Source organism: Colobus angolensis, unplaced genomic scaffold (assembly GCF_000951035.1).
Source record: "Colobus angolensis palliatus isolate OR3802 unplaced genomic scaffold, Cang.pa_1.0 Scaffold11, whole genome shotgun sequence".
NCBI classification, from domain to species: Eukaryota; Metazoa; Chordata; class Mammalia; order Primates; family Cercopithecidae; genus Colobus; species Colobus angolensis.
Genome location: NW_012112030.1, coordinates 7801748 through 7819402, shown reverse-complemented (window position 1 = coordinate 7819402; position 17655 = coordinate 7801748). Strand labels below are relative to the sequence as shown.

The 17655-nt window shown below is 38.5% G+C and overlaps 1 protein-coding gene across 2 annotated transcripts in view; it reads left to right on the top strand.

Moving 5' to 3' along the window:
- Positions 1 to 16963, top strand: part of LRP6 (low density lipoprotein receptor-related protein 6) — a 149702-nt gene extending 132739 nt beyond the window's left edge. The window contains exons 17-23 of one of the 2 annotated variants that reach the window (XM_011953772.1): positions 954 to 1079; positions 4193 to 4429; positions 5351 to 5461; positions 10773 to 11003; positions 12267 to 12403; positions 13034 to 13131; positions 16292 to 16963. In XM_011953772.1, coding sequence (XP_011809162.1) covers positions 954 to 1079; positions 4193 to 4429; positions 5351 to 5461; positions 10773 to 11003; positions 12267 to 12403; positions 13034 to 13131; positions 16292 to 16586 — 1235 coding nt within the window. In that variant the 3' untranslated portion in view covers positions 16587 to 16963. The remainder of the gene's footprint in view (positions 1 to 953; positions 1080 to 4192; positions 4430 to 5350; positions 5462 to 10772; positions 11004 to 12266; positions 12404 to 13033; positions 13132 to 16291) is intronic. The other variant, XM_011953779.1, reaches the window with a different exon arrangement.
- Positions 16964 to 17655: the final 692 nt, after the last annotated feature.

The following is a 17655-nucleotide window of genomic DNA, read 5'->3' as shown; positions in this document are numbered from 1 at the left end:
AAAAAAAAAAAAAAAAAGAAAATCTTAATATAGGAGAATCCTTATATTTTAAATAGAATAGTACTCAAGTTTCAGCATTCTCCCTAGCAATTTTTTGTTGTTGTTGTTTTTTATAGAGATGGAGTCTTGGTCTGCCGCCCAGGCTGGAGTGCGGTGCCACTATCTTGGCTCACTGCAACCTCCGCCTCCTGGATTCAAGCAATTCTTCTGCCTCAGCCTCCCGAGTAGCTGGGATTACAGGTGCATGCCACCACACCCAGCTAATTTCTTTTGTGTTTTAGTAGAGACGGGGTTTCACTGTTGTGCCCAGGCTGGTCTCAAACTCCTGAGCTCAGACAATCTGCCCGCCTCAGCCTCCCAAAGTGCTAGGATTACAGACTTGAGCCACCGCACCCGGCCTCTCCCTAGCAATTTTTCAGTTTCAGTAAACATTTTTTCATATTCACAAAAATTAACATGAGCTTTACCATTACCTTAAAATATTTTATATATAAATTATAAAGACAGTGGTTACATAAAAGTAGTTTCTTGTAGGTTGTGTAGAGATTGAGTGAAGAATCATATTGTGTGGAAATAAGAGTCCAAGCTGGACCAGCCTGGCCAGCATGGGGAAATTCCATCTTTACTCAAAATACAAAAATTGGCCAGGCGTGGTGGCGCTCGCCTGCAGTCCCAGCTACTTGGGAGGCTGAAGCAGGAGAATCACTTGAACCTGGGAAGCAGAGTTTGCAGTGAGCCATGATCACACCACTGTACTCCAGCCTGAGCTACAGAGCAAGACTGTCTCAAAATAATAATAATAATAATAATAAAAGTTAAAAAAAAGTCCAAGCTGATTATACATTTGATTTTCATAAATAGTTTTGACACGGTTGTCCCTTTTTCTCTTCTCCTCTCCCACTTGTCTCCCCCTCCACTCCTCCTCTCCCCATCCTCACTTCTTCTCTTTGCAGGACAGCATCCTTGTGCTCAGGATAATGGTGGCTGTTCACATATTTGTCTTGTAAAGGGAGATGGTACTACAAGGTGTTCTTGCCCCATGCACCTGGTTCTGCTTCAAGATGAGCTATCATGTGGAGGTAAATATGTTGTAATTTTCTTGTGCAACCCCAAATGCAAACGTATTCCATATCTTAAGCCTAGACTTCTATGACTAGGCATTGAAGTTGCTCTGTCTACTAACTTGAGGTTACTTGTATTCCATTCATTTGTACTATATTAGGCTTTTCTGTTATTCTTCTCTGCCATCCTGCCCAGCCTCATAATCATCATTTTACTCTGTTTTTTTTTGACTCTTTTACACTCCACATATAAGTGAGATCATCATGTACTATTTGTGTTTCTGTGCCTAGCTTATTTCACTTAACAGGATGTCTTCCAGGTTCATCTGTGTTGTTGCAAATGACAGGATTTCCTACTTTTTTTGACTGAATAGTATTTCATTGCATATATATTACCACACTTTTCAGCCTGTGAATGAGTATGCTTCCTAATACTAAAGTAGCCTCTCCCCTCTCCCAAAAGGTAACAAAATGAATTAATTCTACCTCCTGTAATCTCTCTTCACTAAATTCTAGATTCTCTAAGTTTATGTGTCATTGTTGGGAATGTGTCTGATGGAAAGAATATTCTTTTGTTCAAATCCATCAGCAAATTCCCATTGCTTCTTCATCTAGTAAAAAATGACTTTTAAAAAGATATCACTGAGTATAGTAATATTGTTGTAGTAAAATTGGTTTAATCACTCAGCGGGTATAACAAATAGATACATTCCTTTGTTCAATTATAGTATGACGGTATCAGGCGCCATAATAGTATTCATACCCTTAATTCAGATATCCTCCTTTTGGGGATAATTCTAAGTTAATTCAACTGAAAGAAAAAGACTACATCATACTATTATCTACAGTGGCAGAAATTTTTAACTAATTTCTAATGGTATGAAAAGTATTAAGTAAAATAATTGAGTTATACGATTATTAAATGTTATAATCATGAAGTTGATGTAAAAATGTTGCTAAAATGACAACTACATAAAATATACATTTCTGTAATAAACAAATATTGAAAGAATATGCATTCAACATATAAAAATTGTTGATCAGGATGGGATTACAAGTAAATTTATTCTTCAAACTATAAGTTTTTAAAAAAATAAATAATGCATGTATTCAGTAGCAGCTATGGGCACTGTGCCTGAACTGTAGGGTATTTGAAGAGCTTTGAGATGGCATACAGCATAGTCAGGGAAATCAGATGTGTACACGAAGTTAAGCTCTGGTACTTGAAATTTTAAAAAATAGGGATTGCACAATAATATGAATGTACTTAATGTCATCGAGCTATGCGCTTTAAAGTGGTTAAATTGGTAAATCTTATGTTTACTTTACCACCCCTCACCCAAAAAAAAAGCATGTGTTTCCCTATCAGGGCGCTAGACTGTTACTTTAAGTGAGGCAAATCCTAGAAAAATTTCTCTTTATGTTAATGATAACATGGATAAAACTGAGTCAAGGATCTCATCTTCCATTTGAAAATATCTTTTAAAGGGCCTTTTTTCTTGTTTGCACATTTAGCAATTATTTTTAATGTACGTATTAAAACGAGTTTTGGCAGATGTATACAACTGTGTATTAGGCCATTCTTGCATTGCTATAAGAAATACCTGAGTCTGGGTAATTTATAAAGAAAAAGTTTAATTGGCTCAGGGTTCTGCTGGCTGTATTGCTCAGCTTCTGAATAGGCCTCAGGAAACTTTGATGGCTGGGGTGAAGAGTTAGCAGGCAGGTCACATGGCAAAAGAGGGAGCAAGAGAGAGAGTAGGCTAGAGGGAGTGCCACACACTTTTAAACAACCAGGCTCTCCCAAGAATTCATTTACTATCAGGAGGATAACACCAAGGCATGAGCGATCTACCCCCATGATCCAAACACCGCCCACCAGGCCTCACTTCCAATACTGGCGATTACATTTCAACATGAGATTTGTGGGGGACAAATATCCAAACTATATCACACAGTTTGCATGACATGCAGTTCAAAGTAGTGTCCTTTGTTTTATGTTTATTAATTTCTTTCTATCCCCAGCCAAATTCAAAGCTGTTTAAGGACATGGATATATTTTATCTACTTTAATTCCCCACACAATATAGATAGTGTAGGGCTGAATACATAATAGACTCTTACTAAATAATCCCTAAAATTCCCCATGTAAAATGTTCACCTGTAATCTGCAATATTCTCTGTTGGAAAGTTACAGGGTTTTCTGACCCATGGTCATATCATAAGTTTATGGGTTCTCTTAGATAATTCACTAACAGACAAGTGTAAGTAACTACTGTATAATTTACCTGTCAATCATTCTTTCAGGTAAAAATGGCATTCCATTTTGAGTTGCATTTACAACTCAAAACAAATGCTTTCCCATTAGAAACTGTCATGCTTAGGTTTGCAACATGAGCTTTATGCATAATTGCCATTTGATTGATCAGAACATTAAAGAGGCATACACTTGGGTTGATTTTAATATAATTAATTTTCTATTGATCAATAACATTCTTAAGTGAAGTTGGTCTTTTTGTGTGTTTGTTTAAACTGTGCATGTGTGGCTGTGTATAGTACAGTGATTACTAATAAAGTTTGTTGTCATTTCCCTGAGTCTGCTAAGGTACCAAGTTTTATTCACTATTCCTTTTGTAGCATCAGTGCAAACATAGCCGAAAAAAAGAAGTGACATCTTAATGTTATTATAAAAATAGTTTTTACCTAGTGGGTCCCCTGAAAGAGGTCTCAGGAACCCCTAAGGGTTCATGGACTATCCTTTCAGAACCTTAGAGCTAGAAAACTTTTGAGTGCTAGGCTAACTTTAAAATATTTGGTAATTATAGTGATTATTCCTAGGTTATGTGTGAGATTGTAATGGATTGCAAATATTATAATCCTGTTTGGATTACAATATATGAAAAAACTTGTGCCTTATAGTTTTGCAGGCAAAAGTTTATAGTGAATATAAAGGAAGTAATGTGAAAACTTTTATTTCTTCTTTGAATAGATGAGATAGTTATAAATCGTATTTATCATAAAGTATTTTGTGTATGTTAATTATTAAATGAGCTTCACTCAGGTATGTGTTTGTACTTCTGTGTGACCATGATTGTGTTTTTGTCACTCCCCTTCTCCTTGTTCATTTGAAGAACCTCCAACATGTTCTCCTCAGCAGTTTACTTGTTTCACGGGGGAAATTGACTGTATCCCTGTGGCTTGGCGATGCGATGGGTTTACTGAATGTGAAGACCACAGTGATGAACTCAATTGTCCTGTATGCTCAGAGTCCCAGTTCCAGTGTGCCAGTGGGCAGTGTATTGATGGTGCCCTCCGATGCAATGGAGATGCAAACTGCCAGGACAAATCAGATGAGAAGAACTGTGAAGGTATCCAGAATTCCTCAGTGCCTCAGCATGCAATCCTTTTTTCCCGTTCAGTTGTTTAAACTTCAGTATTACTTGGCTTAGTGTCAGTGGGGTTTTTCCAGTACATATGACTGTATCACTTCTGATCATAGTACCATGTTTCATATTATTGTTTCAATTCACTTCATATGCATAAGATTTATACAAATTAATAAGCTTTGAAAATTGAGAAATTAAACTAAAAGATACCAGGCCTTCAGGATATAAAAATAGTCCCTGTTTCCAATGAGCTCTGAATTAGTGGGTTTATTAATTACACTCTAACATGTTTTATATTCTTCACTTTCCTTTACTAATCTTTCCCATGGTAAAATCAACCCAGCCAAGTTCTCTAGAATTCTTCAGTGAAAGAGGGAATTTAATGTAAAGAATAGGCCAGTCACAGTGGCTCACGCCTGTAATCCCAGCACTTTGGGAGGCCGAGGCGGGTGGATCACGAGGTCAGGAGATCGAGACCATCCTGGCTAACACGGTGAAACCCCGTCTCTACTAAAAATACAAAAAATTAGCCGGGCATGGTGGCAGGCACCTATAGTCCCAGCTGCTTGGGAGTCTGAGGCAGGAGAATAACGTGAACCTGGGAGGCGGAGCTTGCAGTGAACCAAGATCGCGCCACTGTACTCCAGCCTGGGCAACAGAGCAAGACTCTGTCTTAAAATAATAATAATAATAATAATAAAAATAGGAAATTTCCTGCTGGATTTTTTCCCCCACTCTTTTTTTCTCCCTCTCAACCAATGGAACTCCAGAGAATAATATTTAAATTACAGCTAAAAGTCTAATTTGTTTTTCATTTGTATTCAGAAAGCACCTTTTGACTCTTGCCAGAGTTTGACTTTACATGATATTAAAAATAAGAAAACTATTTACATTTTTTTCCAGTGCTTTGTTTAATTGATCAATTCCGCTGTGCCAATGGTCAGTGCATTGGAAAACACAAGAAGTGTGATCATAATGTGGATTGCAGTGACAAGTCAGATGAACTGGATTGTTGTAAGTAGGACTGAGATCTATAAATTACTCTTAACAGAGAATTTAAACAATTTTTTTCTTATGTGTGAGGTTTACTTACCAAGATTTCCTTTCTAAGTAATAATATTAAGCTAATTATTTGTGTGAAGGTTTTTTTATGTTTTGCTTTCAATAATTCTTTAAACATAGCAGTTCTCTTAGGCACAGAAATCATCACAGAAACATTTAATAAAGTACTAGAAAAGAATATTATTTTACTATAACCAAAGTTACAAAATTCTCAAATCATTTAGATACATAGAAATCGGCTGGGCATGGTGGCTCACACCTGTAATCCCAGCATTTTGGGAGGCCGAGGTGGGCGGATCACTTGAAGTCAGGAGTTTGAGACCAGACTCTATCTGTACTAAAAATACAAAAATTAGCTGGGCATGGTGGTGCATGCCTGTAATCCCAGCTACTGGGAGGCTGAAGCAGGAGAACCATTTGAACCCGCGAGGCGGAGGTTGCAGCGAGCCGAGATCACGCCATTGCACTCCAGCCTGGGCCACAGAGCAAGACTCAGTCTCAAAAAAAAAAAAGAAATCAATTGGTCTGAACTTAGTTTCTGAATGTTAGTCCATGTTTAACTGTATTCCATTGTTTTCTTGAAGTGTTTCCACCAGTTTCTCAATGGCTAGAAGATTTTAAGAGCTTTCTTAAAATGCATCCTGAAGACAGGCCAACGTATACCCCTGGACTTTGGGACCCTTGGCTAAATAGCCTATAGTTTCTTAAAGGTTCATAAAAGGTTCATAACTGTTGACAAGTGCCCTAAAACAGTAGTCCCAACTTTTTTAGTACCAGAGACTGGTTTCGTGGAAGACAGTTTTTCCACGTGGGGATGGATAATGGTGTCAGGATGAAAATGTTCTACCTCAGATCATCAGGTATTAGTTAGATTCTCATAAGGAGCGTGCAGCCTAGATCCCTCACACGCACAGTTGACAACAGAGTTCGCACTCCTATGAGAATCGAATACTGCCACTGATCTGACAGGCGATGGAGCTCAAGCAGTAATGCTTTCTGGCCCGCCGCTCACCTCCTGCTTTGTGGCCCAGTTCCTAACAGGCCATGGACCAGTACCAGTCCGTGGCCAGGGGCTTGGGGATCCCTGCCCTAACGTATAATGTATCCCAAATTGATAAACTTAATTCTGAATGGAATTCAGCTTAAGCCAGGTCTACCCTGTCAAATATATTTGATAGAATTTAAATAGGATTAATTTAAATGTTCTTTCACCTGTAACGAGAACTTTAAGCTAGTATTTTTACAAAGTTCAAGTGGAACTACTCAGTAAGACTTAGACTTCATTCATTTATTCAACAAGCATTTACTGCCCTGTTGTAGACAGTGCTGTGTATGCTGAGGGTACATGCTACCTGCACCAAGTTTCTCAAAGTCCCCCTATCATTGAAATAGTAGTAAGAATAGGAATTCTGGAACTAAGCAGAGCTGGATTTGAATCCTACCTCCTTCCTCCAACAGATGATTTGTTCTTTTTAAACTTTAGTTTCCTCACCTTTATTTTTTATTTTATTTATTTTTTGAGACAGGGTCTCACTCCCATCACCCAGGCTGGAGTGCAGTGGCACAGTCATAGCTCACTGCAGCCTCAACCACCAGGGCTCAGGTGATTCTCCCACATCAGCCTCCCAAGTAGCTGGGACTACAGGTATGCACTGCCACACCCAGCTAATTTTTTGTATTGTTAGTGAGACAGTATTTTGCCATGTTGCCCAGGCTGGTCACAAACTCCTGAGCTTAAGCAATCCACCCACTTCGACCTCGCAAAGTGCTGGAATTACAGGTCTTCATCTTCAAAATGAAGAGAATGATGCTTAGCCTGATGCCTGCAAGAAAATTAAATGATTTCACATATGTATCATTTAGCCTAAAAAACACATAGCCTGACTCATAGTAGATACATTGATTATGGAGTATAAATGCTGTAATAGAAATCTACACAGGTAGCAGTAGAAATGAGAGAGAAGTCAGCTTTTTGGGGACAAAGATGGACTTGATCAAGGAAGGCATCTTAGGAAAATGGTATTTAAGATTGGGTGTTGTGCCAGGTGTGCTGGCTCACACCTGTTACCCCAGCACTTTGGGAGGCCAAGGTGGGTGAATCACGAGGTCAGGGGTTTGAGACCAGCCTGGCCAACCTTGTGAAACCCCATCTCAACTAAAAATACAAAAATTAGCTGGGCTTGGTGGCGGGCACCTGTAATCCACTCAGGAGGCCAACTCAAGAGAATCCTTTGAACCCAGGAGGTGGAGGTTGCAGTGAGCCGAGATTGCACCATTGTACTCCAGCCTGGGCAACAGGGCAAGACTCCATCTCAAAAAAAAAAAAAAAAAAAAAAAAAAAAGATTGGGTGTTAATCAATGAATAGTGTTCATTATGTAGATAAGTGGAGAAATTGCATTTTTGGCAGAGGGAATATACTGTTCAAAAGCAGAAAAGAGGGAAACAGGCACCTTTGGGAAACTCCATGTAATGGGACTGCCAAAATACAGGCTGTGTTGAGGAGTGTCAGCAAGAGATAACATAGGTAAAGGTACAATCATGGAAGACTATGCTTTTCTTCTAAAGAAAATAGACAATATTAACAATGGAGAGTGGAGAGTCACTGAAAATTTCAAGAGAAAGACTAGCATGGTCAAGCAATACAGAAGCTATAAAGCCAGTGGGTTGGAGGTGATAAGCTTATAGGCAGGGAAATCTGTGAGGTTGGTTGCTTTCAAACTTTTGATCACATCAAGAGGAATACAGAGATGTGAGCTCATGCATTTAAAAAGGTGTCACACAACACTTCAGTATTTACCCATGTTATATAGAATGCATTCTGACATTTTCCGTTTCATTTTTTCAAAGCTGGTTGTAACCCACTAAATCATTCCCACCATTTATGAATGATATGCAGCCTGTAATTTAAAAAGAAATCGATTAGAGTTTAGGCAGAAGATAAAGATCTCAATCATGAGGAGGAGGAGGAGTAGGGGTGGCAAGGAGAGAACGGATTTCGGAGTTATTTCAGAAGTAGAATAAAGAGGAATTGGTAACCACTTAGATATAGTTGGTAAGTTTAAGTTGACCCACAGACCTCATTGAGTGACTGGAGGCATTAAATGGGATATATAGCAGGAACTGAAAACCAAAGTACCATACCCCATCTTGGCTGCAGATGTAATGTTTGATTGATGTGATGTTTAATTTACATGAAATGCCTTTAGGCAGGCATGTACTTTGCCACAAGCCCCATCACTTTTTATTATCTTATACTAGATGACTTCATTTATGGTCTCTTTACCCCTGGAATCTAGGAGAAATGACTGATGATGGTGACTGATGATGTTGCCTGAGAGGTACACGTGGAATATCCCACTGAAGCTCTTCAGGAAGTTGACTATAAGGAACTGTGGCTCAGAAGAGAGATGTGGTGCTTTTTTTTTTTTTTTTGAGACGGAGTCTCACTCTGTCGCCCAGGCTGGAGTGCAGTGGCCGGATCTCAGCTCACTGCAAGCTCCGCCTCCCAGGTTCACGCCATTCTCCTACCTCAGCCTCCCGAGTAGCTGGGACTACAGGCGCCGCCACCTCGCCCGGCTAGTTTTTTGTATTTTTTAGTAGAGACGGGGTTTCACTGTGTTAGCCAGGATGGTCTCGATCTCCTGACCTCGTGATCCGCCCGTCTCGGCCTCCCAAAGTGCTGGGATTACAGGCTTGAGCCACCGCCCCCGGCCGATGTGGTGCTTTTTAGTTTATTGATGATAATTAAAGCTGTGGCAGTAGATAGAATCTCCCAGGACAGTAAGCTGAGCAGGAAAGTAGTAGGTGATAGATAGAAATCTCTCTGGGAAGGACCTGCGCTTAAGATGCCGGCAGAAGAGAATGAAGCCAACAAAGGAAGCAGAGAAGGAATAATCAGAAATAGTAAAACTAAGAGTGGTATCTTGGAAGGATATTGATCAGACATTTTTTTAAGAGAAAACAGGAACCAGCAGTATTGTGTAAAGAGGTCAGTGAAATGAAGAATATATTGAATATGGCAAATAGTAGAACTTTGTTGCCAGAACAGTTTCAGTGCAGTGGTAAGGGTGGAAGTCTGATATCAGGGAGTTACAGTGTGACCAGAGACTAGGAATTGAGGGTAGTGAATGTAAACTTCTTTCTTGAAGCTTGGCATTGCAAAGGAATGTTAAGGCACTAAAAAGGAATGAAAAGATGAGACGGTTGTTCTTAAGAACTAAAAAGAGTCTATGCCTCAGATTCCACAGACTAAATTTGTAAATGATAATCCCTACATATTATGTAACTTAGATGTCATTTTCACGCATTTCTTTCATATAATCTGTCAGAGGATGAGTTTAGCTATATGGATGGGAGATTTGAGGTAAGATGAAGCAGGAGGAAGTTTTTTAAAGGATCTGCAACTGTGAGATACAATTTAACTGTTCAGAATGGAAGAATTTTCCCTCTGAATAGAAAGAGTAATGCTCTAATTTTGATAAGCTCACTTTCCCTCTACCTCTGGTATTGATGCCCTCTGCTTCTTAAAGCCTCAGGTAGCTCAGGGATCCAGGGAAGGTGAATCCCTGGGGCAAGTGTCCTCTTCTGGCAATCTGGCCTTTCTTTTTGAGTCCTCCAGTAATCAGATATTAAAGACCTTATGTTCCTTGGTCTCAGGCAACTAGACAGCCTGAAGGCCAGCAGCATAGGGGATTTGAAAGCTAAGGCTCATCTTTAGTTTCCAGTTTTCATTCATCAGGCCTACATGTCACTATACAAATCTAAAATCTAACATGTGCTCAGAGCTGATTTTGGCTTCTTCACCATTCCGGGTAAAACATTTGATGACTTGCCTAGGTTTATCCCTTCTGGCCATAAATTTTTTCCTGAAATCTTGGAATAACCTTGTTCATTTGTATGGTATATAGAATGAAGAAGAATGGATTTTATCTGTTTATTTATTTAAAGCTTCTTAATAGTGTTTAAATCTGTACTTCATTTACCATCTTTGTTTCTGTCAGTTTACAATTACACTTTCCAACCTATTGTCTTATTTCTGTCTTCACTTAAGGGTAGTTCATTTTGATTCCTAATGATGACATTTATTTCCATATGTCCTTGGGGCATGGTGTGTATGTATTCATAAAAAAGAAAAGTGCTTATGAATTATCTTCATTAGGCTTATAGCTTCGCATTCCTATTAGCTAGCCCTCTTTTTGATTACTATTTTGAATATACAGTTATTTTTTCTATTAAATAACCATACTGCATTCTTCATTGTAGATCCAACTGAAGAACCAGCACCACAGGCCACCAATACAGTTGGTTCTGTTATTGGAGTAATTGTCACCATTTTTGTGTCTGGGACTATATACTTTATCTGCCAGAGGATGTTGTGTCCACGTATGAAGGGAGATGGGGAAACCATGACTAATGACTATGTAGTTCATGGACCAGCTTCTGTGCCTCTTGGTTATGTGCCACACCCAAGTTCTTTGTCAGGATCTCTTCCAGGTGAGTCAGGATGGATCCATTGAGAATCAAGTCTTTGGTCCTGCAAGACTGCCAGGTTTCCATTGTGGAAGAGAATACTACCTAGAGTCTGTTTGAAACCATATTACTCTGAGTTTAAACAATTAGAAGAACAAATGTTCTTTTTTACTATTAGCACCTTCTCTTTACACAGAAGGCCTTAGATATGGTTTGGTAGAAATTGTCAGAGCATATAAAGCAAATACAAATGCAAGCTCTAAGCCTCTCTGACTACAATTCTGGATGTATGCTACAGAAGGTGAATCAGCCAGTTGTTTAGTGAAAGAGTTATAAACCACAGGTTCTTTAAGTTCACCACCAGGGAACTCTAGTACTATGGAGCCCATGAATAAAAGGAGGCCAAAATTATGTAAGACTCCCTTCAGCCAACAAAGATCTGTAAATAGCTGGATGATAGAAGAGAGGAATATGTCTTATGTTTTCGCCTGACTTCATGTGCTAACAGGGGACAAAGGGCTGGTTCAGGCATAGCTGAGTGGCCAGAAGTTTTACACTTGGGTAGGCCATGTTGCTCTAGGGAAGTGGCATTCTTTTTCATGTTTTCTGGTGCCCTTAGTTAAAAGAAGCCTGCCTTTTAATGAATATGGAGAAGGAGGTGCCTTGCAAAAACCCTCTAAAAATAGGAACTTACTCTGGGTGTAACTCTTAAGTAGACAAACCTGGTTTTTAAACTGTTAATGGTAATGTTTCTTTGTTGCCATACCTATTTTCAGTTAGTGGAATTTGGGAAGCTTCTTGGAAAAAATAGAATTTCTTCTTTAGCGCTGGTAGTTTTGATTCTAGCAACATTTATATTCATTAGATGAAAAAATACTCTTTCATATGTTGTTTGTGCCCTAAAAAATGTTTTTTGTTTTCTTTTGAGCAAGTCTGTTATTTAATATACTCTGCCTCACAACCTCTACCCTTTACAGTCCTTTCAAATCCTCCAAGAGGTTGAAAAGCCCTTATTTGAAATAGCTCTGCTGCTACCAGGGGAGGGAGAAGGTGGGAGCTGTTCTTGGCTTTGTTCTAGGCCAGCTTTTTCAGTAGAATCATTCACTTCTAGAGAACATTCATTTCCTTTCTCCATTAAATGTTTTCAATTATAGGAATAGAGTGTAAGTTATTTTAAAATCAGACTACTTGACTATTAATATTTGTCATCCTACTGTTGAATGAAATTGCTTGATACATTTTTATAGATCTTACTCATCTTCAGCTTTTATCCTCCTTTTGTTTTAGGAATGTCTCGAGGTAAATCAATGATCAGCTCTCTCAGTATCATGGGGGGAAGCAGTGGACCCCCCTACGACCGAGCCCATGTTACAGGAGCATCATCAAGTAGTTCTTCAAGCACCAAAGGCACTTACTTCCCTGCAGTAAGTAGTCTGTTTTCCTTTGAAGGCAACATACATAGGATCTTAGATATTTTAACTCATTTAAAGGTGGGTGATCAGTGATAGTAATGTAAAAGTAGTTTTTGAATGTGAAATTTAGGCATAAAGGGCTCAAAGAAGAATTTACCACATCCCGCCCCCCAATGCTTATAAGTCTTTTAAGTTACTGTGTAATAACCAGAATACTTGAAAGCATTGGGCATTACTTTCACATTTCAAGTAAAAGTAGAACTACTGAATGGTACCTCTTGAGGGATTAGCGCCTTCATTTTATGACTTCCCAAAAGAGGAAGCACACCTGGAATTTCTCCTAAATCAATAATTTTTCTCTAAATACTTATAATTTTAAATAACCAGGACCTAGCTGTGCTGACCAATGATTTTTAGGTTACAGATTTTTGTTTTTGTCACTTTGCACTTTTTAGCCATGATGAGGTCTTAGGGAATGAGGAAGCCATAGTCCCAAAGTACTGTTTGAGGTCAATTCTTTGGAAAAGAAGAATTGTGCTAATAATGTATTGTTAAGAAACACTAATAAAGGAAGAAAAGTTGAAAGAAAATCTAATAGTTTCTGTGTTGTTACTTTAATGTTTTAATTATTTTTTCTTTTAGATTTTGAACCCTCCACCATCCCCAGCCACAGAGCGATCACATTACACTATGGAATTTGGATATTCTTCAAACAGTCCTTCCACTCATAGGTCATACAGGTAATACACATCCTCCTCTAAAATACGTTGCAGTATTTATTAGAGAGTGTTTTAGTTTTGGACCTGGTGTATCTCCAAATGAGTAGATGATGGTCACCAGAGAGAGACTAGTCATCTTGTCTTGGTAGTACTGACATTGCCTCTACCACAAATCCTTTCCTTTCGGGACGTTATACTTTTTTTTAAATTTTTTGAGATGGAATTTCGCTCTTGTCACCCAGGCTGGAATGTAATGGCATGATCTCAGCTCACTGCAACCTCTGCCTCCTGGGTTCAAGTGATTCTCCTGCCTCAGCCTCCCTAGTAGCTGGGATTACAGGCCTGCGTTACCACACCCAGCTAATTTTTGTATTTTTAGTAGAAACGTTTCACCATGTTGGCCAGGCTGGTCTCGAACTCTTGATCTCAGGTGATCCCCCCGCCTTGGCCTCCCAAAGTGCTGGGATTACAGGCGTGAGCCACCACACCCAGCCTAAACATTTTTTTTTTTTTTTTTTTTAAAGAGAATCACAAATGCTGGCTTTTAGAATAATAAAATACAGCCTCAGGCTTTGGCAGTGTTCTAAGGAGGAATTACCCACCAAAATGACTGGTTTCAAAATAGTTTGATATTCTAAGAATGAAATATTGGGGTAAGATTGGTTCATAGAATTGAGAGTTTAAAACAGCAGCATACTAAGAGCACAGAATTTTAGAAAAGTTGAGAGAAATGTAAGTTCAGCCATTGCTTGCATATGCTATTACAATCTGGAGTGAAAGATTTCTCATGTAGTTGCATGGAATAAAGAAAGATTGAAATAAATAAAGTGCATCTGTAAGCCAATAAAGAGGAAATTATTGCTTTTTGCTAATTTATGAGTCTGTAAGGTGTGTTGAGCAGGTCAGATACTGTTGTGTCAGCTTCCAATTCTATGTTCCTTGAATGGCCAACAGATCATCAGCAGCATGCGAGTTTCTGTCTAAACACTGAAGTGCCCAGGGTTTATGGGCATCCCTCAAGTGCCTGTTACCTTCGAGATAATCTTTTCTATATGCTGTCCTCTCTAGATAATCTTCTATTATCTTCCCTAGCATTGCAGTCAGATTGGCCTGATATGACCTCACTCGTGTAGAAATAAAGTGGGAACCACTTAAAGTATCTCACTCAGAATTCTCATTTCAGTTTAGATAAGACTGTTTGAATAGCCTTGGCTTTAAACTGATTGTTTTAGAAGCCAAAACAGAAAAAGCAGAAGCCTGAAAATTGAGAAATGAGAAAAGATATAAAATTTTATTTTTAAAAAGTAATGTCTTTAATTCAAATTGAATGAGGCACTCATCAGAATAAACACGATTGCATAAAAAACTGTTCTTGCTTAACTATTTTCCATATAAGCCCAATTTCTGTTCCTCTGCGTCAAAATTTTCATCATTTGTTGAGATTTTGGTCTAAACTGGGACATGAAAGAATTTTATTAATTCAGTTTGTTTTATTTTTTTCATGAAAATAGAAGTATTTGGACTTTTAAATGTTAACCTTAGAAATTTCACCAAGGATTGACACCTGATTGGACAAAAAGTTAAGACCAAAAAAGAAAAAAAAAAAAAAAATGGTAACTGTGATATCATGTCAGTATTGATAGTAAAAGCCTTTGAGAGCTCGCTCAGTGTGTCACATAACTTTTGGTCTCTGGCAGCCTTGCAGCCTTTTTATTTTTATTTTTATTTATTTATTTATTTATTTTGAGACAGGGTCTTGCTCTGTTGCCCAGGCTGGAATGCAGGGGCACAATCACAGCTTACTGCAATCTCCACCTCCCGGGCTCAAGCAGTCCTTCTGCCTCAGCCACCCAAGTAGCTGGGACTATAGGTGTGTGTCACCACGCCTGGCCCACTTGTTTTAATTTTTTGTAGAGACGGAGTCTTGCTATGATGCCCAGGCTGGTTTCTTTCTTTCTTTCTTTCTTTCTTTGTTAAAGACTAATCAAATGCAGTAGTAAGAAGGGGAGACAGAGTAGAACAAGGAGTTTGATCTGTAACTGTGAACAATCATGGCAGCCATTTCTTTTGAAGTCAGTCCAAGTGATAGCAAATGGTTTGTATCCTGGATTCCTGGGATATATTATCTTGTGGTGCTGTATATCACAAGGTGTTTTATGAATGGTTGTATCAGTTTTTAACTTGCTTTTGCCCCTTCTCTTGCAGTCAATCCTATCCTCTTGATCCTTTGATGAGAAAGCTTACGAAAAAATCTTTGGGATAAGTTTAAGATCAGCTTTACCATATTTAGAGTAAACAGGTATAAGAAGTTACAAATAGAAGTAGAAATGACAGAAAAGCCAGAACTTAGGTCAAATCTTATTTTCACTAGTATGTTTTTCTCTTTGCAATGCCTTTTTCTTTAGTTAGCAATGCTACAAACCTAACAACTGTACATCCCTTATAAAGATAAATAAGTGTAAGAAATAAGCTAGGCCTCTGAAATATACATTAGAAAATTCACTGACCCTTTATGGGCATTTAAATTTTATCATTTTGATGTTTAAAGCTGCTCTTATGACAGGTACTTGTCTATACACAGGGAATGAAAACTGTTTCCCCAACCACAGCAATTTCCCTTTGCTAAGGTAACAGTAATGGAATAGTTATGCCCCTGAGGCTGTCTACCAAAATCCAGCCTGGATTGTACAGAAATTGTACAGAATTGTACAGAAGAAAGAAATGAAGTCTTCAGATGTCATTAAATTAATTATTCATCAGGTTAATTTTGGAGTAAAGAATGTTGAGGAAATACTGATGTGTTTGAGCAGTATAAAATATGTAGAAACCCATTCTTCCCATAGGCTATGAAACTGCAGAACAAATTTGAATAGTCATTTTTTGTTCTGTGATACAGTTTAACTTGAAGATATAAGAGCACACCTAGAGGCTAGATTGAATTCACCTCTGCGTTTCCATCCTGTTCATTTTCACTTGCCACTTTCTTATTTGCAAATAAGAAAGTACATGCTGTCTTCCTCAGCGAATCTGCCATTGAAAATTGCCTCTTGGTCTGTGTAAACTTAAATTGCAGTAGCTTATTGTTTTCGTAGTGTAGTTTACATCTAATACCTGTATTCTGAGAGGGAAAATCATTTTTTTGTAAAACTAACTGCTTCTCTTTATTTTCTCCCTATACCAGCTACAGGCCATATAGCTACCGGCACTTTGCACCCCCCACCACACCCTGCAGCACAGATGTTTGTGACAGTGACTATGCTCCTAGTCGGAGAATGACCTCAGTGGCAACAGCCAAGGGCTACACCAGTGACTTGAACTATGATTCAGAACCTGTGCCCCCACCCCCCACACCCCGAAGCCAATACTTGTCGGCAGAGGAGAACTATGAAAGCTGCCCACCTTCTCCATACACAGAGAGGAGCTATTCTCATCACCTCTACCCACCGCCACCCTCTCCCTGTACAGACTCCTCCTGAGGAGGGGCCCTCCTCCTCTGACTGCCTCCGACGTAAAAATGTAAATATAAATTTAGTTGAGATCTGGAGGGGGGGAGGGAGCTGTTAGAGAAGGATGAGGCAGACCATGTACAGTTAAAATTATAAAATGGGGTAGGGAATACTGGAGATATTTGTACAGAAGAAAAGGATATTTATATATTTTCTTAAAACAGCAGATTTGCTGCTTGTGCCATAAAAGTTTGTATAAAAAAATTAATTTGTACTAAAAGTTTTATTTTTGCAAACTAAATACACAAAGCATGCCTTAAACCCAGTGAAGCAACTGAGTACAAAGGAAACAGGAATTATAAAGGCATCACTGACCAGGAATATCTGGGCTTTATTGATACCAAAAACAAAAAAGAGGAAGAAGAAAAATTAAGTCCATCTCAGAGCAGCAAACCATAGATACTTGGATGTAGCCAGCTAGCCTTCAGTTAACTAACATTTGAGGGCCAACAAGTAAGAAATCATGAAAGGAAAAAAAAAGAGTTAATACTAACCTTGGACAAAGGGCTTTGTTTTCTCTAGGAATCCAACAGTGTTAGTGAGGAAGATAGATACTTCTAAAAACCCATTCTGGGTGTTGCTGTTGTAGGAGAGATGAGCCCTCTGGTAAGATGCCATGAAGCTGTGTGTGTGTGCAAGTCTCTCTCCCTACCTTTAGAATCCATACCTCTGTCAAAATGAATTTTTTCTCTGTGTTTACCTTGCTGCCTCCCCCAGCAACTTGGTAGGTCATTTGGCTAAGATACCATGATTTTTTTAAGCTGAGGCATTGACTAAATGGAATTTTCTAAATTAAAGTTGATTTTAATATTTCTTCTAGCTCCATTCCCCAGTAGGCTTAGCTCTTCAATTTGACAGCTGTTTTTGCATAATGATCAAAAGTTAGACATATTATTTCTCTTCTTCCAAGATTGTTTTAATGCTCATTAAAATGTCTTTTTACAACACATATAGACAATGTTTAAGAATTAAGAATTTAACCATTATGTTTTTGTTGTAAATTAATCATATATCCTTGCACTACTTTCAGCATATATCA